The sequence below is a fragment of the Molothrus ater genome, chromosome 7 (assembly GCF_012460135.2).
Source record: "Molothrus ater isolate BHLD 08-10-18 breed brown headed cowbird chromosome 7, BPBGC_Mater_1.1, whole genome shotgun sequence".
In the NCBI taxonomy this organism is placed as follows: Eukaryota; Metazoa; Chordata; class Aves; order Passeriformes; family Icteridae; genus Molothrus; species Molothrus ater.
In genome coordinates, this window is record NC_050484.2 from 5,967,138 (window position 1) to 5,992,383 (window position 25,246).

A 25,246-nucleotide genomic window follows, 5' to 3' on the forward strand; every position below is an offset into this window, starting at 1 on the left:
AAGGGAACGAGCCATGGAGTGCCCAGGGGCACTGACCAACCAGGAAAGGGAACAGAGGGCACACAGGTGCAGTGCATCAACAGGAGGGGATAAAAGGCTGGGCTGGAGAGCAAGAAGGGCAGATGCTTGCTCTCTGAAGTGCTGAGGTGTTTCTCTGTGTGGGCAGGTGCCTGAAGCCCTCTGAAGTTGGACAGTGTTACTCTGTGCATGGTGGCTGTCTCAACTCCAATAAGGTAGGACTCAGATTTAGTTACCTTTCCAGAACTCTGTATGGGAGGTTGTGTTGTGCTGGGGCTCTGTTGTGTCTGTGCTCTCTGTCCTTGGTTTTATTGACTGAACTCCTGTGCCTCTCCTCTGCCTCAGCTGCCACTTAGAGAACTCGCTCCCAAGTGCCCTGTGGATCTTGGCTGGCACCCTCAGATCTGGGAGCTGAGCCTGAGAATTGAGTTCTTGCCTCTTCTGAGCTGCTTTGTGACTGCAAGGATACTCAAAGCCAGGCTGATTGTGTCCTTATAAGATGTGGAAATGTCAGGTTCTTTGGCCTTGTTTTTCCTTGTGTAAAACGATAGTGAAAGATGTCTGGTGGGCTCAGATGTTGGTGTAGCTTTGTTGATGGTAAATATGAAGGGATGGGAAGAAGCCAAAATTTTATTTAACTTCTGTGGTAATGGTGCAGCAACTTTGGGTGTCTGTGTTGGCTGGACCTCCTCACCTTGTGGAACCACATCAAATGGAAATATTATTTCTCCCTTTTTACTGTATTAGAGGAGGAAGCGGTCATCTTTTGGGTACAGTTCATTCTGTATGGCTTCTACCATTTTGTTTCCTGCAGCCTGTATGGTCTTGTCTCTTTAGTCAAAATTCAGGGAAGGCTGTCCTCATACAGTGTGTAAATCTTCACAAATTTTCAGACATAATTCTCATTTTCTAACAAAGTTCTTGAAGGACATATCTAAACTTCATCTGTGGCCGGCTTGTCATTCTTTAATCATAAAAATAAAAAACTGCTTTCGCTGGTGTAAAAATTACCTGTTTTATATAGTGACATAAGCAAATGGCTCAAGACAGAATAAATGCTACAGTTTCAGTTATCTTTCCTACATATATACTTGCTACAGTACAAAAAATTTTAAAGTAGACATGTGCATCTATCCCTAGATAATTAATTGATTTAACAATTTTGTTGCTGAAATATCTTGAGCTTACAGCATGCAATAATTATGTTTGTGTCTCTAGGTAAATGGTTTTATAGTAATGTGGGAAAATTTGGTTATCAGATAGAAGATCAGAAGTCTTTTGCTGACGCAGAAGAAAGTCACTGACTGTTGCCAATGCCTTGGAGTAGAAAACTGGGAGAAAGATAAATACTAGAGGAAAAGAAAAATTATGAAAATACCTATGAATTATGTAGTTTCTGAAATTTCCTGAAATGTTCTTGCAAGTGAAGAAGAAGGTTGTGTAATGCACAGAGTTACTCCCGATTTTATTTTTCCATTTCTGAGTCTATAGGCACAGGCAAGACTGTGAGAGGGAATAACAAGAGGGCAAGAGGTGCAAGTAATTTCACACCCAGAAATTGAGGAGATGCATTGTCTTGCCTGTATGCTGGTGTCAAGTGAGATTACCCTGCTCCTAGCCCATTCCTGAGAGATGGCTGTCTTCTCCAATTTAGAAATCTAATAGAAGGGATTGTTCCATAACCTCTCAGGGACCTTTTCCAGAGTATGTCAGTGGATGCAGAGGGGTACACAGCACACGTTTTCACCACTGTGAGGGCCTAACTTTTATTTTCTGGTGTTGTCTGAATTAAGAAGTTGTAGGCATTTATATATTCCCTGTTTCCCTCTTATCTTACCCACTTGATGTGTGTCATTGTCTCATATTCCTTGTTGGTAGTAACAAAGTTGCCATGGGAATATTGACTTGAAAAAAATTAGCACTTGCCTTTGATAGAAATATCTGGATGTTAACATTTCTGTGCTTATCTTATGCTAGGAAATTTAAATGTCTACAGTAATTAATTCAATTATCAGTTAGAAAATGTGATTGCTGCTATTACAGCTCAGCACTGCATTTCTCTGGCTAGGAAATGCTTCAGGGGAGTTAATTTGTTGAATGTTCTACAGTCTGATCACTTAACCTGACATTGGTTAAACATGGCATCAGTGGAGAAAATTTTGGTATATGGAAGATTTTTCCTCAAGGAAAGCATTGAGGTTTTTCTCTGTATCATCTTAAGCTGACTTTAGTTTTACTTTGGCCGGAGACTTTACCTCTGCAGCAGCACCACTTTAATTGTAAATGGCTTTCCCCAAAATACTCCATGCTTTTTCATCTTTTTGCATTGTACCAGTCCTTGTTTTCTTCCTGGGTTTAATGACAAGGCTCATTTACAGGAGACAGAAATGAAATGGCAGCATCTGCCTCCTCCCAGGTTCGTGGAACATTTGTCCTGGCAGAGCTGGATTTGCTGCAGAGCAGTCGCTTGTTTGGGCTGCTGAAGGCTGCCCAGACCACAATGGCAATCTGCACTCTTCATTTTCTGTGTCACGCTCATTAAAGGTCTGATAGAAAAAGAGAAATTAATCACTTTGAATATGAGAGAGCAAAAAAAACCTTGGGCCTTAGAAGAGCACAGTGATAAACTGTGACATTGTTGCATGGAAAACTCTTGAGAAAGGGACAGAAGAAATGGAAATACTTAATTCTTGAGTCTGATTCCAATCAGAGCTGTTGGAAAATGCCATCTCTTTTCAGGAATGGGTGAAATCTGGGAAATGTTCAGGGAAGAGCAGCATTTTGTTCTGTTCAACTTTTTCTTAAATCTGGACTGGTGTCTGGGATAGTTCTCTAGTTTGTTTTCTGATCCCCAAACTTCACTGGAAAAAAATAAATCATTAATTTGTTTAAAAGAAGCCATTTATATTTAAAAAAGCCACAACTGTGGAGCATATTTGCTGCTGAGGGCTGAAGAAATCTTGCAGACACCTTTGAGAGAAGTTTCCTGTGGTGGTATTCTCAGGGGTCCCAGGATGAAGGAAGGGATGAGAATCTTGACTCCATGTTTCAGAAGGCTGATCTAATATTTTATGATATAGCTTATATTAAAAGAAAATGATATATTAAAACTACACTAAAAGAACAGAAGAAAGGATTTCATCAGAAGGCTAGCAAGGAATAGAAAGGAATGGAAATAAAATCTTGTGACTGCTCACAGCCTCGACACAGGTGGCTATCATTGGTCATCAAGTAAAAACAATTTCACATGCTGGGTAAACAATTCTCCAAATCACATTCCAAAGCAGCAAAACATGATGAAGCTGAAATTTCTCAGCTTTCAGGAGAAAAGATCCTAGCAAAGGATTTTTCACAAATTATGTCCGTGACAATTTCCCATTTCAGTCCACAAATTCAGTTTCTTTCTGCTTGCATGGCTTGCTCCAAAAGCCTGGGCTACAGGATTCCAAGCAGAAAACCTCAGTGGTGTGGGCTAGCATTGGGCTGTGACCAGAACTGTGCCTAAATTGCTTTAATTAGAGGCTACTCCAGAGTAAGCTGCCATTAGTATCCATTACTGCAAGATTCAAGTCCGTTTATTAGGTTGTTATTGATGGAATGAAGCCGAGTGATTGGGAGCAATTCAGAGCTGAAATAACTGCCAGGCAAGGAATGAAACCATTTACTGGTAATGCCAGAAAACCTATGGATTGTAATGCTGAGATAATTCCCCTTTAACGGCAAGTGGACAGCAAAGATCTATTGCCAAGCTCAGACATTTAATCTGATGGAGTTTCACAGCCCCTGGGGGATGGACAGCTGCTCTTGTAAGGTGAGCTGTGGCCGTGGGGTGCTCCAAAACCTCACCAGCTCTGCCGCTGCATTGGGGATGGCTCTGGATCAGCCACGGCACGCACTTCTCAAGCCGCTTCCTTTGCACCAAAATCATTTCCTTGGTCGTGGTGGAGGAAGAGGTGGAGCCCAGCAAGTTGCTGAAGGAAGTGCTAGAACTTTATAATGCAAGTGCCAGCTGGAGCCCTGAGCTGGCTCAGTGGGGCTGCAGGAGATGCTTTTCCTCAGATAGAAGATGCCATAGGACCCAAAGGAGATGCCAGGAGAATGAGATCTGGGCTTGGTGCCAGCATCACCCAGGCCAGAAGAACAACTTTAATTGGCCTGTCATCCGCTCTGTTCCCTGCTCCTGTTTCCCCCGTGCCATCTGAGGAGATGGAGAATTAGAAACCAGCCTATCCTTTTTTCTCTTTAATTGTTCTCTCTTATTCTTCAGAGAGGCCTCTCCTGGTCGAGCTGCAGGTGATCTATAATTAAAATGTCATATTCCACTCATTTTTTAAGCCATCTGGCTATGTATCCAGGACAGAGGAAGGTGGGGCTGGAGAATGAGTGGATATATTGCATTTAAGGGCTGTTGTCTGCCTGAGCCTAAATTGGACCGTTTGTTACCTCTGGTGATGCAGGGATGCTGTGTGCTTACAAAGATTTCTGAAAAGCCTTTGCTGGTTCTGACTGTACTGTGCTGACTTTGGTTAGCAGGCCTTCTGGTATGCTTTTAGAAAGATAAAATGGAAAAAAAAAAACAACCCACCCCAAGAAGTGTACTTCCTTTTCACTGTTCATGGTGATTAATGTGAGTGGCTTTTCACAATCCATTTCCAATTAATTTCAGCGAAGGGAGCTCTGCTGGCCTGTATATGAACTAAACTTCATATTAGAAGATTATTGAAGGGATTGCAGGCTAAGGATTGAACACAGGGCTTAAGCTCCAAACTAGCCATCATGTGAGTCACCAAAAACCACAGTTCCTCCTCAGTGTGAGTCATCCTAATGACACACTTGGAGCCAGTGGAGCTCAGAGCCTAATCCCCTCTGCCACCAGCCTCAGCCGTGCTGGAAGCAAGCGAGGAGAGATCACAGCGTGTAACACGCTTCCAGCTCCCAGGTGATGCAGCTGGAAGGGAAATAAATGGGTATTTCAGTGCTTTCCATTTCAGGGCTGGGGCTGGGTGAACAGCACTCATGCTGCCATCCACTTCAATCCTCTAAAATCAGAGGCACCTTTTTACTTTTGAAAGAAAGAGAAGAAATATTTTGTTCCCCCTAACTTCAAGCTCCTTTGAATACCTGTGGTACAACTTTATCTCATTCTTAGTGTGGCAAATAAAACTCTTTAGTGCTTATGAGAACGCAGTTATTTGCTGTCCTTGCTGTTGCAGATTTATTATTGTTTTCCCTTTTCCCTGAGCTGTAATGTCCTCTACAAATATAGTTGATGTTGAAGAGCAAGAAAACATTGTTTGAATTTATTTTGATAATTATATCATAGGAAACCCCATGGATGCTGGGAAGAGCAGGAGTTGACAGACAAGCCTTTACAAGCTTAGCTGAGAAGCAGAAACGAGAGGAATGCATTAATCAGCACTATCTCCTGTAGTGGTTTTTTTTCTGCTAATGGCCAAGATATGCTCTAACTCTAAACCAGCTGATTCATTCTTCCCCTTTTATTGTCAGGATGTGCTAAGAGCTGCAGGATGTGATGCCAAGTGCTGGCTGCTGCCTGCCCTGGAGCCAGAGTGGCTGTGGGGAGCTGTTGGGATGGTGCTGACTTGAATCCAGGAAGCAGTGACAGAAGGGGAAAGGCAGAAAACTTTGGCTACTGAGGGTGTGTGTGTGGGCATATGTGGTAGACAAAACCCTTGAGATGGAGAGAATCTGATCTGAGAAGGGATTTCTGCTGGTTGGTTGGGGTTATTTTCTTTAACCTAAGCGTAGCTAGATTGATGATGCTGTTAGGACCTTAGTCTCTTCTCCTCAGTGCCTTATCCCTGGCAAGTGGTGATGGATACTTCTCTTCAACATTACCCATATCACATTTGAGAGTCTTTTATGCAGAGAGATGACTGTAGGGTAAAAAAAGTGGGAAAACACTATAAGTGGTGTAAAAGTTATATTTGTCTAAGGAAAAATGAATGCTGTTGGTGTTTGTTCTGAAGCAGCTGGTACCACTTTATTTTCAAGATTTGTGGGAGACGGGGGAGAACAGGTTGTACTTTCATGGTCCTTAGATACAGCTCAATGGGAGAGGAAGCACATTTGCATCTGCTGGCTGTAGAGGTTTACAAGTGATTTGTTGTGATCCATTCACTGAGTGGAAGGAAAAACTTTTATTTTCAACACAAAACACGGCATATGTGCTTTGGATGCAAATAAAATACAGAAGCTGTTGGTCATCACTGAAGATCCCCACACTCTCCATTTGAGTTGGATCATTAAGTGCTTTGCAGCAGAGCAAAACTTCCATGTGATATCAGCATGGCATAAACATGGATTTAAGGTATTGGGTTGCTGCATTACTTGAAGTCTTCTCTGGGAGAGCAAAGAGTGAAAAAAAATAAAGGGATGCCTCTTGTGTTACTCTTGTGACAGCAGCAGAAATGAGATCTCACAGAGGCTGGGCGGTGGTGAGTCTCAGATGTTGGAGGAAACTCTCTCCTGATAATTTCTTCCCTGGTAGCTCTGCAGGTGAATCCCTCTTTGTAAAGCATGTAAATTTGGACTTCTGTAGTGAGAAGAAAGGCAATGGGGAGAGGAAATTGTTTTAAGTTCTGCTGTCAGAGATTGTATAGTCAAAACATTACTATGTGAGCCTTGCTTTGTCGGTTATTACTGAATATTATTCCATTGGAAGTCAAAGAGAGTGTGCCTGCATTAGCTAAGAGAGCCCTGATCAGATGGAGAAAATGAAGATAAAAAGGCAGAGAGTAACTATACTGACATACACAATCCCACAAGTAGAAAAGCATGTTTCACTTTTATGAAAAGCATGTTTCACATTCACCTGCCTGTGAGTAGCAGCTTAGCTGCTCTGTGGGCCTGGGGGATCATGAGTTAAAGAACTCAGGCTCACCCTGCCAGTCTGGCCTCTGCCTTGTTAGGCTAGACAAAAGCTGCAGCCACTGATCCCATCCACCAGCTGATTCCAGGAATGCCATACAGGGACTCATGTATGTGAACCTTTATGGCAGCTTTCTGTATTCCAAACCTCTTAAACCATATTTTGGTGTCGTTCAGATTTCCCTGCTTGAGAGAAAGGCTGCAAATCTGTCAGTAAAAGAGCTCCATGTGTCACTAGTACTTTTTATGTTGAAAGGAGGAGGAAGATTTGAGTTGAAGGTTTACAAGTCAGAAATTGGGGCTTGGATTGCTTCTGCAGCTCCTTTATGTGGCGTTAATTCCCATAAAAAAATGCACATCATCTGACTCTACCCTATTTGTAACTTTGGATTATTCATTCTGGATGCATGTGAATTTTCTGGTGAAATTTACATTCTTTCTGGAAAAGGCTGAAGGCAGATTTGAAAATGAATTGTCTGGAAAAAACTGTATGGCTTTGGCTTTTACAGCTGCCATATTTTAAAGTATTCACCTGGATATGGAACAAAAAGCAAAAAAAATCATTTAACACCTCCCCACACTTCCTGTTTCTCATCCTTTCCATCAGATGGCATTTCTCAACTCCAGCAAGAGATAGTACAGTCTCTCCTGTAGTAATTCCAGCCAGTGTGTATGAAATTCGGTGCAGAGGCAGTTGCCCCTCTGGCTGCCTCTGTTCTCCCCTTAGATACCTCTTGCATTAAAGCAACCTGATGCAGATTTAGTGTGCAGTGCACTCTTTTGCAATGTGTGGACCAGCAGTGGATGAAAATAGAAATGCTGTCAGATTGGGGAATAGCTTGTATGTCAAGGAGAGAGAAGGGCATTGCATCAATGGAACATAATGGCATTTTTAATTTTGGCATTAGTGTTGTATGACTTTTTAGGTATGTGGCAAATTGGCTTTGATTTTTGGCTTTCTTTATGTGCTATGTTACCCCAACAGCACTGTGTATTGCAATGGTTTGGAACATGTTTACTTGTAAATACATTTATAAGTCTTTTTGTAATGGCAATTGCTGCAATAACACTGAGCTGCAAATTAAGTGTCGTGTCTAGATGCCCACTGGGATATTGTACATCCATTCTTCATTAAATCTAACTATTTACTATCAGCAAACTTTCTATACTTGAACATCAGGAGATGATTTTGGAGGGCTTTCTTTGTTTCTAGGTACTCTGAAGGAGACCACTGCCAGTTATCACTGCTTAGTAAAAACTAAGAGTGGACCACAGAATTCAGGACAACAACTTTCTCTTTTTAGTTGTTCTGCTACTGCTAAGTATTGACCAGCCAGTCAGTTTAATTTTAAATGGAAAGTAGCCTTGTGATAACTAAGAAGGTTCTTCATTAAAATAATAAAGTACAGGGAAGTGGTAGCTAGAAAGAGCTTGTTCAGAAAGACCAGGGAATTAGGAATAGGCAAAAGGTAGCCCTGAGCAAGATGTGAACAATAAACTGTCAGGAAGTGGTGAAAGGAAAAGGAACAGTGAATTTCACCCATTAAATATCCTTTCAGATGTATTTGTAACTTATTTGCCTTTCCTTTTCCCTTCCATTTGATTTCAATAGATCACAAAGAAGACTTTTCTGTCACTCAGATCTATTGTTCCAGAACCTTGAGGGGTTTAAGTTGATGCAGCATTAACTTATGCCATTAGACTGTACCAGCACTCCCAGCCTGGCACTATTTGCCACTAAAAACACATTTTGTCAGCAGTAACTGCTTTTCTTTAAGTGAGGTTCCTGAGTGGATGCTCCTGCTCTTTGGCAAGGTGAACTGAGCTATATCCTGGTCCTGATGATATTTCTGTTTGAATCATTTTGTCAGGTGAATTCAAAGATTTATTTTCTAGGCACTGTCCCAGCTTGCATGACTCTGTTTTACTCCTACTTGTGAAAATCAATCACAGGGAACATGGCAGAGGAAATTACCAGCATGAGCAGGGAGTTCCTTGAGCAGCAGCTGATCCTTGTGCCAATCAAAAGGCTTTGCTCTTTTCCTGCCCATGGTTGCATGGGTCCATGTATTATTTGGGATCTGTCATGGGCTATAAAACAAGAGCTCACCCATAAGAGCTCGACTATGCTTTTTATATGCCCCACAGTCTTTTGTCTATAACTTATTTGTATGATAATCATTATAAGATCCTTTATAAGATAATACATTGCAATCCAGCCATACATTATAAAAGCATTAATATTTTATGCATTCCCTGGAGGTGAAAGTGATGCAATAGTTACAGATATATGGATAGAATATATGTATCTGTGTATCTATGTTTCTCAGCTGAACAATGAAGGCTTTTTTCTTGTGGAAACGTGCTGTAGTCCTGATTAACTCCAAGAGCAGGATGAGGCAAGGAATGTGTTGCCATGTGCTGGAGCAAGAGGCTTTTTGTGGGTTTGTAGGATGGCAGCACAAACTGTAAGAAATTGTATGCCACTGTGTGTGGCCTGCAGGGAATATCTGGGCTGGAAGGAGATGGAATAGCAGGGGTGGTGCTTGCGAGCTTGTCAGGAGCTTGAATGAAGCTTTCCACAACCAAAAGCTCTGGTCACAGGGAAGTGAGGATGCTGCACACCCTGTTCCAGAGCCACAAGTCAGTCCTTGTCAGGTCAGTGCTTAGCAGGGCTTGGAGGAACCCTGGAGTGATTAAGCTGCAATCTTCAGTGGAGTTTGCAGCTGCTGCGTTAGTGTTGGCAGAAAGCTCATTTCTGAAAATACAGCAGAGAGAGTTGTTGTTGTTGTTGTGGGCAGCAGGCACGACTGAATCCCTAAATAACTGATGCCTGTGCTTAGCTGCCTTCCCACTGCAGTGTATTTCCTAATCTCTGCCGGTTCAGTTCCTTGCCCAACAGTGACACTGCTTGCTTGCTGTTTAAATGCTGTTATTGGTCGATGGCTGGTACTGACTGCAATTGAAACAAAAACAAATGCTGAGGCCTCTGATTTAATTGCTTTTTGATGTACCACACTCTGTCTGTGAAGCAGGTAGCCTTGTTCTTAGACAACCTCTGGTTTAGTCTTGATTTTAAATCAGCCAGCCAAGCCATCCAGATCTCCAGTTTCTGATTCTGCTTATTACCAATAGATTGCATTTATGTATCTTGGTTTCAGCAAACTCCCTCCTTGTAGAGGTTTTAAGGCTTGCTTTCCTCAGTTGGTGTGGACTGGTTTAAGAGGTTTTAAGGCTTGCTTTCCTCAGTTGGTGAGGACTGGTGCTCACTGGCTCCAATAGGGCCCCTAAGTGGTGTGCATTAAGGATGTGAGTGTCCTTTCCCATCATTTTAATGGATCACTAAATTGCAATGCTGTCCAAGGCAAAACCAGCAACAGCAAAACCATCCCTAGTGTAATATTCAACATGTTGTGGAGCCTTAAAAGAAATGGGGAAAAAAAATTGCTTTCTCTTAGACCTTATAGGATAAAATGGCCCAAAACAGCAAAGCCACTCCTTTCTGGAAAGTTCATCAACATTATGGTGAAACTGATTTGGCAGAAGCAAAGTAAAGGCTGTAGCCAAAGCACTGTAAGTTTACCAGTGGAAAGACACCTTTTATTGCTGCATTGTATTGTGTTTTGGGTAGTGATATGGGATATAAATGCTGCATGTTGCTTACATTAGGTTTTAAATATTATTTAAAGAACTTGAGAGAACACATGGCTACCAAGTGAAAGATGATTTTTCACTGATAGGATTTGAAAATGGATTTAAAATCCATCACAAAAATTGAGGTATATGGTCTTGATGCTTCGTTTTCTACACTGGCTGTGAATGCTCTCAAAAAGCTGCCCAAGGACTACACTATATAAGTTAGGGGTTAAATAACTTTCTTATTATTGTTAATCTAATTTCCATTTGAACTTAAGCCCTTTCACCTGCCCATTCCTGGGCGAAAATGAAATATATTTACCATAATTGAACTGTATCTTAATTTCTTTAGGTACACAGTAAGCCAATGATCTCTAGAGAACGTGCTTCTGTTCTAAGAGGCTTATGAACAGAGGAAAGCATTAAATAATAACACAACTTCCAGATATTTATGCAGTGAAATCACCTGACATTGGAGGCTTTATTTTTTTTTAATCTGAAATTGAATTAATTCAGGCTATTTGGTGGTTCTTAAAGAATTCCATGCTTTTTTAAAATTATCTATTATCTTTTCTCTCCTTGCAGCAAAGAGACTTCTATAGTCTCCATTTGGCTATTTATTTGGCTCCTCAAATAAAAGCTGTTAGTGAAGTAACTAAACTGTATGTGATTCTCTAGAGCTGATATGGTTTTGGAAAGTGGAGGATTTTACCTAGTACAAACTGGAATTTGTTTTTATTGTACCCACATCAGCACAAATTACCCTTCTTTAGATATAAATCTACATCTGCCTCTCCCTAGTGTTGTCACTGTTGTTTCTGGTGGTTTTTCACACGTTAACATGTCAGAATATGTGCTCCAGGGACTCTTCCCAAGGCATCATGTCATGTAAACATGACCCAGACAAGCAAAAACTGGGCTTGCTGCTCATTAAGCATCTTTATTGCAGTGTGTCTGAGTGGTGATGAAATCCAAGTGCTCTGTACAGGACCGTATGTCAAAATAAGGACTGCATAAAGAAAGAAATGCTTTTTAATTCTGGTCATCTTAAAAGCCCAATAATTAAGGTGATGGAAACGATGGCTTTTACTGCCTACTCTCAGAAAAAGGAGGAAACATCATATATAATGTGCCCCCAAAGGAAAGGACGACTAGATATAAAGCTTTTTAGGAATAATTTTCGCAAAACCTTTCCCAGGGAAAAAACAAATCACAGCTATATTCATAGCCTGGATTTTATTTAGTTCCTCACTATTGCAGCATGACTGTAGTTCTGGCTGCTCTTAGCAAAGTTAGGAAATGAGCTAGCTTCAGTATTAATATAGTGAGTTCCATTTGCAAAGCCAGTCAAGAGCTTTACACGGTGTTCCGAGATACCGGAATTCAATTCACAGGATTTGCCAAAGCTCTATTTTTATTTTGTCTTCATCTGATGTTATCAAGGTTGTTCATGTTCCAAAAATGGATGAGTTTAGCAATAGTTAGCAGTTGGTAATAGGAGTCAAGAAGACCAAGGCTTTTAACACATTCAGAATGTTTAATTTCCCCTCCATCTGATGATAATAACTTAACATGTAAAAAGAAAATAACACAAAATTATGTGGATTTAAAAAACCTCCCACACACCTTATGGAATTAAAATAGTGTGTGGGCCTGGAACCACGAGTATGTTCACTAAGTATGATCTCCAGAAGCATGTTATATTTGAGAAAAAAAATTAAATGAAAAATTAATCGTTGCTGTTTTATCCAAACACTTCATTTTCCTAACATTTTGCTATGCCCATTAGGTAATCGTGCCATTTATGTTTCACTACATTTTTTCCTTAGGGTGGCATCTGTAAAATTTAAATATCTGCTTATTCATTTGGGGTGTTTCTATAACTGGAACATAACATTGCAGTAAATCTTGAAGTATGTCCAAGGAAAGGTCAGATTCTGCTGAAATTTTTACTTATCTGAAGCTTTTTCACACCAAAACGTATTGCAGAGTGTAGTCAGCAGCGTGTTTCTGTAAGGTTGGGTGATTTTGGTTGTGGCATGAGGAGCTGGTTGGGAATCTGTCTTCCCAGGCAGGCTTGGCACAGCACCAGGATGTGCAGTGTGCTTTGCAGAGTCACAGAACAGCCTGACGCAGGAGACATACTGGAGATAAGTGTGGGAAATCCTCCCTGCTTCATCATCCCAGTGGATGTGCACAGCAGGGAGGAAAGAGCCAAACCCTTCTCAGAAATATTTCTAGGAAGCGGTGTCATTAAAAAAAAAAAACAACAAAAAAAAAAACAGCAACAAAAAAGCCAAACAAACACACACCAAAAAAAAAAAACAAAAAAAAACCTCAAACAAGAAAAAAACCCCAAAACCAAACTAAACAAACAAAACTCACAGAAAGCATCTATAGTACATATTTAAGCATGGGGGATACAACTCAGACATTTTTAAAACCAGGTAGGATGGCCACAGTCTTAGTGGGGTACATATGTTAGGGTGTTTTATTAATAGTTAGCCCTTTTAAATTTATCTAACAAAAATCCAAGTTGGCTGTGGAAAAACTATTCCTTGTAATGGCACTTGCAGTGCTGTAAAATGAGATTAGCACTTGTTGTGGTATAGCAAATAATCCTGTTCTGACTGTTGTGACAGGTATTTTAGGTTCTAAGAATTAGATTAGGTTAGAGACATGAGGAGGAGAACCTGCAAAATCTCCAGAGCAGAGAAAAGGTGAAGCTGAGGGTGGGGAGCCCTCATTTCCTGTGGCCGCTTGTCCTAAAATACTGCCCATTGCCCAGCAGAGCAACTAACCCCAAAATCCAGAGCTCTGCTTGTCTCCACTGTTCCCAGAGGCCCCACATGGATGCTGAACATGTTTGTAACATGTTGGATATGTTGTTTGTAAATGCTCTTTATAGTGTCCTCACAGTAAATATATCACAATGTGAAAAGTCTAAAATTTGTGTTAAAATGTGCTCATTTTCTTGATCAAAAGGGTGACATTGCTCACAGTGAGCCCTTTGGAAATTTGAGTTTATCTGGAAATAGCATTGTAGTTGGTAGAGACTAGAAATAGAATAGAATGTGGGGGGGTTTAGTAAATATATTTAGGATACAAGAGTCAGATGCAGAATGACATGGCAAAGATGTAGGTACAAAATACAAATACATACTAACCAGGGTTTTCACTTACTGGTGGTAGCTTTAGCATAGAGCCTTTATGACACAGACTACAGCCAAGAATTAAATTTAAAAGCAATTTAGCAATCTTCTTTTTTTGTAGTACGTATACTTTGACAGGTTTCATTCATAAACCTCCTATACCAAGAGCATTTTTCCAGGTATTATTACAGAAGCACTAAAAAGATACAGTAACTGTGAGGAGGGTTTTTTTTTTTTGCCAGAAAACATTTCCTGAAGAAGACAGTCATGCCCAGCATACCAGAAATATGCTATTTTAAAAAGAATTTGTGTATAGAAAGCATCTTCAGGAAGAAGAGATGGAATGTAATCTTCCTTAGGTATACGCCTGTTAAGATATTTTTATCATGTACTGCAATCTAATGCTAGCTCATGTAAGAGGGGCTTTGCAAATTCCTTTCTCATTTCTGTTAGGAAATTAAATCCTGATAAGGTTCTATATGATGTCTCTTATCACTCTGTAGAGTAGCAATTTAAAGACCAGAAACACATATGGTTTTTCATCTTTATGATCCAATTTTGACCACTGGAGTTTGTTTCCTGCTGCTGTTTTCACAGGGGCAGAAAATGCTTTGTCCAAAAAACCACTTACCTCTCTGCTGGCCTTCAGTTTGAGGAATGTTCTGTTAAATCCAAAATACACGGTTGTAATATTGAGCAAAAATTGGCTTCCTGCTAATAAATTCATACAAATAGTGTTTGGGTTTCTCTTGGCTTTCTTGTTAGCTCCTCATGTGAAGGGCCAGTAAACTGCAGATGAGAAATGGTGAGAAAAAAATGAAGCATCACTTACAGTCAAAGAATTGGCTGTGCTAGAATTTAAGCAACGAGAAGAGTGATTTGGGGGTGTGAGGAGTCGGTGGTCCCTGTAAGAAGCCAGGATGGGTTTGGCAGCCTGGAGTGCCAAAGTCAGCCCCCACCAGAGACCCTCCACGAGTGGAAAGCCAGAAAGATGAAGGAGCAGCAGCACAGAGGTAAACGTGTGCCCTGCATCCTTATATCCCATCTCATTTTGCAGTGGCACTCCCTGCACGTTATTTTTATTCTCAAAGACCCTCAGTGAGACAATTTTGTTACAGCTCCTGCTTTTCGACCTTTAGGGTGTTATTCCAAAACTAATCCGTGTTTGGCTTTCTGAAAATAACATGGAGGACATAATGGAGATGAATATTCAATCAAAAATCTTAAATTGCTGTCTTTAAGGGTTGATCTTTAAATATAATCTGCCTGCAAGTAGATTACACTTATGGTCATTTGGGTACAAATGCACTTTTATAAGAGAATAATTCACTCAGGAAAGCGAGCAGAGGGAATTTAGAGAAGATGTACAAAAATAACTAGGAAGCTCAAGGAATCAATTTATGTTCAAGCATTAAAGTAATGACAATAAAGCTTTACTAGCAGAGGCTACAGAGACTCCAGTGGCTTGCAGTAAAGCATGATTATTTATAAAAAAAGGAGAGAAAATCTTGAAGAATATTTTATTTCAGTGTTAGGTCAAATAATTGATGGTGATTTCCAGCTGGCAAAAGGGTAGCAGCAAAGACATCTAAAAGTGGCAAGTTTAGGCATCATGAAGGACTGTTCTGCCACTGTCTGAGTCTGCCAGGCTCAGGCTTAATAAATACAAGATACGAATTCCAAGATGGGCTTCAAAACCAGTAGGGTGGGGGTATTTTGTTGGTTTAGGGTCTGGGTTGCTTGTTTGGTTGTTGTTTTGTTTGGTTTTTTTCCTTGTTTTCAAACTAACTCAAGATGAGCCAGTTTAAACATAACATTGCTTCCAGAGTGGTGAGAATTTGAGTACAGATTTTTTTTTTTTCTTTCTGCATGTATTTTTGGTTTGCCTGGTCTTTTTTACAGTAAATGCATTTTCCTGTAAAGACTGCAGCACATGGGTTCCCAGGGAATAGTTCAGTTGTGTTTTGACTTTTTAGACATTTTATACTTTCTTTTCCTCTTAACTTGAGGCATTTAGAATGCATTAGGGTCACCGGTTCTAGTGGGAATGCTGATGTTAAGGTTAGTTCAAGGGTAATTTAATATATTTAGGTATTGAAATTCTGTAAAAGCAAAGATGCTTTATTTTGGGTGTAGGTCTAGATAATAGATATCTCGTATTGAATTCAGGTTTGGATGGAGAAAAGGTAATATGCAGTTAGAGAAGTATGTCAAGTGACACTGGAGCATACAGAGGAATAATGAAAATAGAAAATTAAGCTCCTAACTATCGAAACATATATATATGTGTGTGTATATATATGCATGTATACATTGTATTATGATTAGGCAAAGAGGAAAGAAGGGGAACATAATCTTTTAGTATTGGAGAAGGTTTTTCTTCTGTGATGCTTCCTATGTTACTGTCACAAGGAATTGTTGATCCAAAAGGCCATGTGAACATCTGTAGAGTAGAAAAATCATGGAACTAACTTGTTCCACTCTAATAATAAATAAATGATGTCAGAGTGCTCATTATTTTAATTAAATTAATGTGAAGTCATTAATAATTATGATACTTTTTCCCCCCATCATGTAGACAAGGAGGATTGTTAATTCAGGGCTCAGCAATACAAGAGCATCACAGCTCCAAGGCACCCTGAAAATTGGATGAATAAACAACTGTTCAAGTTTTTGTTTGGACACAGATTTGTAGCTTTCCTATGGCAGTTGTCTTGCTGTGGTTTAGTTAATAGTATTTTGCCTTGTCTTGTGATCACACAGGTCTTACAGACTCTCAAGAAAATGTGCATTTGGTAAAACTTGGCATGATTTATATAGCTTGAAGCAATGAGTAAGTTCTTACTTAATTAAATGAATTATGTAGAGATTTTTTTAATTGTCCAAATGCCAAACCAGATACACTGGGCTTTGCAACTCCTCCCTATTTTTAGAGCAGTACTGACTTTGTTTCTTACCACATTTTTTTTTTCAGGCTAGTAATCTATAATGTACTTGAGCTATTTTGATATGGTTATCTTTAATTAAGCACATAACTTATTAATATTTTGCGAGTTGGATTAAATTCTTTTGATAGCATTTTAACATGCCGATTTGTAATTATATTATTTCACTACAGCAGACAGATTGGTAAGTCATAAGTTATTAGGGAAAGGAAATTGTTCTAATGAATAAACAGGGCCTTGCAGACAGTAAGCTTATAGTGTCAAGCATCACTCAGGAGGGCCAAAATAAGGACTTGAAGGCCATTTATTACTGGACTGCAGGTATCTACCGGTATTTAAATCATAATTCATAGAACTGTGTGGTTTTAAAGGTATGGCAATGCATCATATGATGTAATATTGGGAATACCCTTCCCCAGCACGTGCTTGATATTGTACTGTTTTGCTCTTGTTACACCTAGTGCCCTGTGGAAGTGAACCAGCTAATGCCTGGTGTGATTTATGGTGCTTTAAGCTGGGAGGTCGTAACCATAAATATTGTAAAGGGCTTTGATTTCCAGATTATGCCAAACATTCCCACTTTGAAAAATGGATCTCGCTGAAATGTGCACCGTTGGGAAAGTAAACACAACATTTTAAATTTAATTTCCATTCTCTTCTGTGACAATTACAGATCACGTGAAGAAGGAAGCCATCATAGCATGTCACATATTGAACTCGATGAAATGTATTACAATTTGAATCTCTGGAGTGTTTTTTCCTCCAGTGGGGCTCTAATTTATACCTGCTCATTCAGGAATAAACAGTGCTATTTTCTGACTTGTCATCTGTCTCACCTCACCTCTCTTCAGCTTTTACACTGAGAAAATGATGTCGTTGAACTGAATGCTAAAACAGCAAACTGTGTTAAGATTAATTTCACAGTACAGCCCTGAAAATTTTTAGAACGATTCTATTCATCCTTCCATTGCTGTGACAGTAGATTTCCAGTGTGGCACACGTACACAAAGGGTAGGTATGTGTGCACAGGGGGAGAGACAGAATGACTGAATGGGTGAATACAGAAATGAGGGAATACTGGTGGTGCTCTGAGTTCTCCTGAACTTCCTGATCTCATTACCACCACCCAGTGGAAAAGTCGGGATTTAATGCCAATTCCTGGTTGTGAACTTGAGGACTTCTACCCACGGAAATAGCTCCTGCTTCAGCAAATGAGCCCAAGCTCATAGATGTAAAGTTTCTAATTGACTGTGGAATACTTTTGATCAAATTTTCAGACTCCAGATTTTTCAAGTCTGGAAAAAAATTGTGTGGCTGTTGGTAGGGAAAATAGTCTGTGTTTGTAATAAATGGTCACAAATCATCTGCTATCCTAGATCTCATAATTTAAAATTTTCCTGTTTATTTGTGGATTTCCTTTTATCAGGTTTTCCCTTAGTGCCTCATTTATTTTCATTAAAAGCTTTTCATTTCTTAAGTACCTTGGAAATATTTTTTTTACAAAGCAAGTTTTAACTGGATAAAATTAATTTTAAAAAATTTAATTGGTAAAAATGAAAATTTGGTGCTCATTATGTAGTCAACTTCATCTCCAGAAAAGTACCAGATGCAGAACGGCTGCTTGAAATCTCTTTGGATATTGTTTATGGTGTTCACGTGTTGGTTGCTTTAATGTAATGCTAGTTGTGTACCTTGCCTGCTGGATTTTATTGAGCTTTGGGTGGTGGCTTGGTGGGATCACACCCATTCTGTGGTCTTTTGGCTTCTGCTTTTTGATTTATGAGAGGGTATATATTTTTTTAGTGAGTTTTTTTTGTGTTGCCACTGAATGATTGTTCCTTGCACTGTTGTGCTAGATTGTTGGAGAAGGGAAAGTGAAGAAGATTTTATGTAGTAGTCAGCTGGGAACAGTCACAGGATGGTTTGGATTGAGACCATTTAAAAAAGATCATCTGAAAAACAAAAGCACCTGAAGAGTCCCCTGCCACGTGCAGGTACACCTTCCACTAGAGATGGAAGCATTGCCTCTGAGATAAAATCCAATATTTTTGTTATGATTTTTGAAAATTTAATTTCATTTATTCTGCTAGGGTTTGACTTGGATGTTTGGTTTGAGTGGATATTGGGAAACCATAATTCCATGATGGACCGTTTCATGGATTCATTTTCCAGTTGCTGGCTCCATTTGCTTTTCACATAGAGACACTCTATTTGACAGAGGATTTGCTTCCAAGGCAATGTTTCACATAGCACAGTGAATTGCATTTTCAGTGTTTGAAATGCTCAGGAGTGGCTTGTGCAGCCACCAGGTGTTTTTGGCTTGGGCCATCAGGTGTTTTCTGGCCTTTGTAAAAATATCCTGCTGTTTAATACTATTACAGTACATCAGTTCCTTGTTGGTGTCGCCTCATGTTCAGCGTCCCATTTGCAATTTTATTTTAAATTTTTATTTGACTGCTTTGGTTTATTTGTTAGGAATGGATTAGGGGAGAAAACAAGAAGATGCAGTGTGCATGTGCTGTTAGGGAAATTGTGCAGCATAAACATTAAGAAGGGAGCACAGAGAATGCTGTATTATATCCAGTAACAGCACAGGTTTTCCCAGCAGTATCCTAAAGCAGACAGTGGTGATATTGGTGAAGGGGGAGAGCAGGGGCAGAGAAGTGCTGGCATTTCTGAACACAGGCATGTGGTGCTGGATACAGATGTGGATATGTGGAAAGAGGGAGGGGATAATGCTTGCTGGACAAGCCTTTTCCCTGAGCTGTTCTGCATAAGCAGCGATATGAAACTGTGTGCTTTGTAGGGCTGAAGGAGCTAAGAAATGCAAACAGAGCATGTTTTAATGAATCTTTGCTGCTACTTTTGAGATTGAAATGCTAGTTCAAGCCTTCCCAGTGCTCTCCTTGTGACACAACCCTGGGGGCTGCAGGGCTTTAAGGCCCTGCTGCCTTTCCTTATCTTTGTGATACCAGAGCTGCACTCAGCTCCAGTGCTGGAGCAGGGAGCCCACTCTGCTGCTCCTCACACAGCATGAGGGATGTGCTGGGAGCTAGGCTACCAGAGCATCCCAGTTTCCTCTTCTCCCTGCTGCACCACCCCCACAGCTGATGAATGAATGCAGTTGTAATACAGTGTTTAATGCACATTACCCTTTAATGGCTTTTCACAGTACTCAGGATAGTCCCAGCTTTCCTTCTGCTTCATGCAAGGATGATGGGCCTCTGAAAAAAGGAAACCTATACAAGGCTCAGTAAAAAAGGAAAAAAGGACCAGTAAAAGGAGACTCAAAGTCCAGGAGATGGTAAAAGGGTGTGTCTCAGGCAGCAGATTACTTACAGGGAGGTGTCTTAGGATAAAGTGAATTTAGTTGAATTCGGTAAGAATTGCCATGGGAATTTAATTGAGCTTCTTGTGACTTGAGCACAGATATTCCTTTCTATCCTTGATGAGTTTGTTTCAAGAGAGAATTTGCTTCAATCATTTGATTTTTCAGGGTATGTTAGTAACACATATGCTGTGCCATGCTTTAAAAACTGCTAACCAAAAGAGTTTATACTCTTGAATATTTTTTCTGGGTTATGCCAGGATTATTTATTAAATAATGAATATTATTAAATATTAGAATGCAGAATATTGAGTATTCTCACAGGCAGAAAAACAGTAGAATGCGCAAGAGTTAGTTTCATTTGTTCGCTGGCTTCTCGTTCACAAGTTTTCCAGAAAGTCTCTCAAATCCATAGCCTGCTTCTTGAGTTGGTATTTGCTGTTTTATACAGGAATAATTCCTTGGAGATTTTTACCAAATGGAAAAATAAAACAGTGAGTAAATAAGCAGCACTGGTTATTATTACACAGCAGAGATTTGTATAAATAGCAATATAAACAGCTGAAACCCCAGATACTTACCCAGGAGAACAAGACACAGATGGAAATAGGGAAGATTGGTGGTAGGTAGGAGCCATAGGGTTAGGGATTGATGTGAAATAAGCAATTTATAAAAAATAAAACATTTGGGATGGAAGAAGCATCTTGAGCTGTGTGATCATAATAAAAGAATGAGGCATGAAAACTTAGGTGAAGGGTTGAGATAGATCAGAGATCAGCTAAAAAAAATAAAAAATAAAAAGACAACCAGAATAAGCAGGACTAGAAATATGTATTTTGCTTGTCAGGTGTTATTTGTTGTTCTTTGTTAATTCAGTGCTTTGGAGGAATCAGGTGTTTTTTAATTGTTTGTTGTTTTAATTGTTTGTTTTTCCCTCCCTTAATGGAGGAGGACAGTGAATTTCATGAGCAGAAGCTATAGCAGCTTTCAATGCTGTTGCTCACTTCTGTTTGGTACAAAGCAGGGGGAACATTTGAAACCTGAGCTGCGGGAGTAGATTATTTCTCTGTTGCTGCAAGAAGATGTTCCCAAGTCCTTGGACTCTTAACAGGAGCGTACAAGCAGTGCCTGCATGTCTCTGAAAGGCCAGAGAGCAGCTGTACAGCCCTGAAACTTTAAAAAAACCCTGGGAGGGCCCAGGCATGGCTGTGGCAGCTGTGAGTAAATGTGTCAGCAACGTGTCTGTGCAAGGATTTCAGAGAAAAAGGTTCCAGTTCTTTGAGAAGGTGGATGTGTGGACTTTGATTCCCAGGCAGAAGGGTCCTCACACATCAGTAATGTTCTGTTTAGAAGGTGGGAAAAAATTGTTCTAGTCCAATCTGGAATATATTTATTCCCAGGAAAGAGTTGCCTGATTTTATTTCTTGCATGATTTTATGTCTTTCTTCTGACATTTTTGAGAGGGAACTGCACCCATGATTCCGTCTTGAAGGGGAACCAGGCCTTCAGTGTGCTGTGTTTTTAAATTTATCAGGTATTTATAATATTGACTTGATTTTCACATGGCAACGAACTTGCTGGTTATTTCTAGATGTACACGTACATCCTGATAACCAAAAAAATCTGGTTTACATTATCACACTCTTTTTTTGGCTGTACCAAGAAGCAGCAAATTCTGATCTCTCACCTGTGGCTCAGCTGTCAAAACTTTCCACTTTTGCCATTTCCGTAATTTCTTCCCAAGTCCTGGAAATGCTAAAGAATGAGTGACAGCTGTCAAAATTTACTATTCACTGTGTATGATCCAAGGCAATGATAGAAGATGTTTATCAGAAGGGGGCACATCTCAAAAAAAATGGGGCTTCCTTCATGAAGGATGCAAACACCTGAGGCAATAATTTCTGCCAGGGAGGTGTTTGTGTGTGTCCCCGTCCTCAATCTTCTGGCAGCAGCTCATCTCCTTTGGAGGACAAGATGATAGGACACTGCTATTATGTTGCCAGCAGTAAATGCTGACTAAGGGACGTGTTCAGATGTTGCATCATGCTTCTGGGCTTCTTTTCTAAGGTGCTCCTTCTTTTGGCACTGGAAATTCATCCCATCAATCTTGATTTTTACAAAGCAGAATAAAGGTCAAGCAGGTTGGATGATGAGCCAGCTAAGAGTGTTTCCCTCCTCACATGAGAAAATCTGCAAATCACAGATACCTTATGGGGGAGAAAATCCCCAACAAAACAACAAACCACATTTAAAGCATCTTTCTTGTGCACATCTTAGACTGTGACAAATTCTGGTCCTGGAATCCAGCTCTGGTTTGTGTGCTGCAGAAAGAAAGGAACACTTACGCTGGTGAAGGAGCAGGGGCATGCCACAGCTGCCTCATGCTGATGTACCTAATGGTTTTTAGCCCACTTTGCTGGGGGCTTTGTCGAACCGAGCCGAGTACATCACACGGGCGTTGAGGCTGAGGATCGCAGAGTCTGCGCCAGAGCCTGCAAGAAACCATGGTCGGTGCCCCTTTCCTTGCAGACGCCCAAGCCCTGCGAGGCCGGGTGGGCAGAGCCGCCTCCGCCGGCGGCCCCGGGCCGGGAGAACCGTGAGTGACCGCGGGGGAGCGGCGGGAGAGCCCCGGGAAATGGGGGATGCAGGCGCCCCGGGAACGGGCGATGCGGCCCCCAAGGAGAAGGGATGCAGGCACCCCGGGAAGGGGGGGATGCAGCTCCCAAGGAGGAGGAGGAGGGATGCAGGCACCCCGGGAAGGAGGGGGGATGGGGGCCCCCGAGCAGGAGGGATGCAGGCGCCCCGGGAAGGGGGGGATGCGGGCCCCCCAGGATGAGGGATGCAGGCGCCCTGGGAAGGGGGGGTGCGGCCCCAAGCGCTTCCCGTGACCCAGAAGTTTTGCCAGCCCGCTCCCGATCCTGCGGGATGCGGCGGGGATGGGCTGCGGCGGCCACAGCCCGGCGAAGGGCGGGATGGAGCTTACCCCGAGCGAGGGTGAGGAATGACCGATTTCCCCCAGTTAACGTTGTCAAGGGCCAGAGGAGCCGAGAGAGGCGGCCGATGGAGCGGGGGGGCTGCTCCGGCCCGGGCAGGTGGTGGAGGTGCCTGTGAGTAGGGTGTTAGAGAAATATGTAACAAAAAAAGGAAAGGGCGCGGTGGAGGGCGCGGGGGCTGCTCGGAAGAGGGGGGAGGGCGGGAGCGTTGGGCTGGGGGCGTCGCACCCCGGGCATCTCTCCATGCCCACCCCCCAAACCCCGGAGGAATCACACTGCTCGTCGTCCCCACCCCCGGAAAAAGGAGGGCACAGCCCACCTGCGGGGCTGGCTGCGCTCGGGGTGCCGGCTCTGCCCTCTCCCCCCGCCCGTCCCCCTTTACCTGCCGGCGGCCCGTCCGCGGCGGGGGCAGCGGGGCGTGGGGCGGTGGGTGGCGGTGGAGGCGGCGTGTGACAGATGTCCTCCTCTGACAGCGCTCGGTACCAGCCCAGTGGCTCCCTGCCATTGGCTCAGTGCAGCCGACCGGCAAGGCTGCTCGCTATAATAGCACTATGCCTGCCAGCGGCGGCGGCAGCTCGCTCGGCTCCGCCGCGGCCGCCGCGCCGCGCATCCTCCTCACCCTCCTCACCCTCCTCCCGCGGCCGCGCCGCGCCTGAGGGGCCGCAGCCCCGGCCCCCGCCGGCCCCGGCCCCGGCCCTCCCCGCCCAGCCCCGCCGAGCCCGGCCCGAGGAGGCGGCCCCGGCCCCATGGAGTGCTACTACATTGTCATCAGCTCCGCGCACCTCAGCAACGGGCACTTTCGCAACATCAAGGGAGTTTTCCGCGGCCCCCTCAGCAAGAACGGCAACAAAACTCTGGTAATGGCTTCTTCCCTTGCCTTCCCCCTTCCTCCTCCGGCTCGCCCCTCCTTGGCCGCCGCGGGGACGCGGTGCCCTCGGGGCAGGCGCTGCCGTGTCCCCGCAGAGCTGCGGGCGGCCCGGGGACCCTCCTGGGCGGGGAGCCGCAGGGCCGGGGCTCCGCAGCCCGGGGAGCCCGGGGAGCGGCGGTGCCGCGGGGCTGAGCGCGGCTCCCGGCGCGGGGGCTCCCCGGTGGCCGCCGGTGCTGTCCCCCCGTGCGGGCACAGCCGCGGGTCCCAGCCGGGGAAGGGCGGGGAGGGAGCCGAAACTTGTCTGCTGGCTTGTCCGAGCCCTTTGGGTAGAGAGGCGCGGTTGAGCAGAGCCTGAGAAACGATCCGCGTTTTGGTTTGTTGGCTGCCAAGTTCTCTTTGAGAGCTGAACTCGGGGTTTGACAGGACTCGGTGGGTTTTAGGCAATTGGGTGTAGTAGATGCTCCGGAATGCCTGCACAGGCTGTTCGGGCTGTTTGTGAATTGATCCTCCATACTCGGGTATCTTTGCATCTGTTGGGTTTCCTGTGGTTTTGCTGACTTGCTCGAACTCGCCTCGTGCTGATCCCGAACTTTAATGGAAGAGTGACGGTGAAGTAGCCTTGGCAATGCATTTGCTCTCCTGCCTGCTCAGATAAAAGGGATGTGGGATAACGGCAGGCTGGGTGAGCTGCATGGCAGAACATCTCAATCGCGGCACAACACAGTGTGGACAGATGTCTGGAGAGGAGGATGGAGCTGAACGAGGGGCTTAGCCACGTTGTTTATCTCTCTCTCCCATCACTGCCTCATCCTGAAATCCTCTTTGGAGGAGATGGAGCAGAACTTACTCACCACATTCTTGTTCCCTCGAATGCACGACCTATATTGATGGGGAATTTACTGAAGTACTTAACATTTGCTAGAGTTGGCAAGCTTGCAATTTCTTCCTAAATAAAGAGATTAAAGCAAGTCTGAGCCAAGTCATAAAAATAGTAACTACTACGAGAGAATCTGAGGCAGATTTTTGGACTGTTTCAAATGTGAAGTTCCTGCTTTCACGTTGTAAATCTTTACAATTTTATTTGCTGTGGATTCTGCATATTTTTCTGTCAGGGGTTGCGTTCTTGGAATTTTAAACAAGTATTTGTAGTATCCATGAGATGGCAATATGTGTGTAATATTTCACTGTTACAGTTGCAAACCCAAGACCTACTGCAGAAATATTTGGTACATTTCAAATAATGGCATGATACATCACCTTCTTCCTACTAAACAATTTCAGTAAAGATGCATTTGGCAGGACTGAGAACACTCTGATGTAACTTTTGGACTGTGTATTATCTTGCAGTTCATAATGGATTCTGCTTCAACAGCATTTTTTAAAAAATATTTTTATTCCCTTGGCAAAAAAAAAAA

General features: G+C 42.5%; 2 protein-coding genes across 6 annotated transcripts in view; one reads left to right on the plus strand and one right to left on the minus strand.

Annotated features, from left to right (window-relative positions):
- Positions 1–9,622: 9,622 nt before the first annotated feature.
- On the minus strand, positions 9,623–23,543 carry LOC118688866 (actin nucleation-promoting factor WASL-like). Of its 5 annotated transcripts, none has more exons than XR_008508490.1 (5): positions 23,346–23,543; positions 22,954–23,075; positions 22,316–22,462; positions 14,329–14,486; positions 9,623–9,667 (listed from the first exon to the last, which is right to left on the minus strand). XR_008508490.1 is itself a non-coding variant. In XM_036386792.1 (5 exons), the coding sequence occupies exons 1-4, from the start codon at positions 23,466–23,468 to the stop codon at positions 21,665–21,667; spliced, it is 453 nt and encodes a 150-aa protein (XP_036242685.1). In that variant the 5' UTR covers positions 23,469–23,543; the 3' UTR covers positions 19,775–20,430; positions 21,658–21,664. The 5 variants fall into 5 exon arrangements, 3 of the variants coding, with proteins under 3 accessions (XP_054371411.1, XP_036242685.1, XP_036242684.1); XM_036386792.1 differs by lacking the exons at positions 9,623–9,667; positions 14,329–14,486 and adding exons at positions 19,775–20,430; positions 21,658–21,725; XM_054515436.1 differs by lacking the exon at positions 9,623–9,667 and having other exon boundaries at positions 14,271–14,486.
- Positions 23,157–25,246, plus strand: part of ZNF804A (zinc finger protein 804A) — a 145,985-nt gene continuing 143,895 nt past the window's right edge. The window contains exon 1 of the mRNA XM_036386786.2: positions 23,157–23,820. Coding sequence (XP_036242679.1) covers positions 23,710–23,820 — 111 coding nt within the window. The 5' untranslated portion in view covers positions 23,157–23,709. The remainder of the gene's footprint in view (positions 23,821–25,246) is intronic.

Bases quoted from the DNA above. Each gene is read 5' to 3' on its own strand.
- LOC118688866 (XM_036386792.1), bottom strand. From the start codon at position 23,468: ATGGCAGGGAGCCACTGGGCTGGTACCGAGCGCTGTCAGAGGAGGACA. The intron at 23,076-23,345 runs GTAAAGGGGGAC...CCCTACTCACAG, and splicing joins CGCGGACGGGCCGCCGGCAG to GCACCTCCACCACCTGCCCG. The intron at 22,463-22,953 runs GTAAGCTCCATC...GGTTTCTTGCAG, and splicing joins ATTCCTCACCCTCGCTCGGG to GCTCTGGCGCAGACTCTGCG.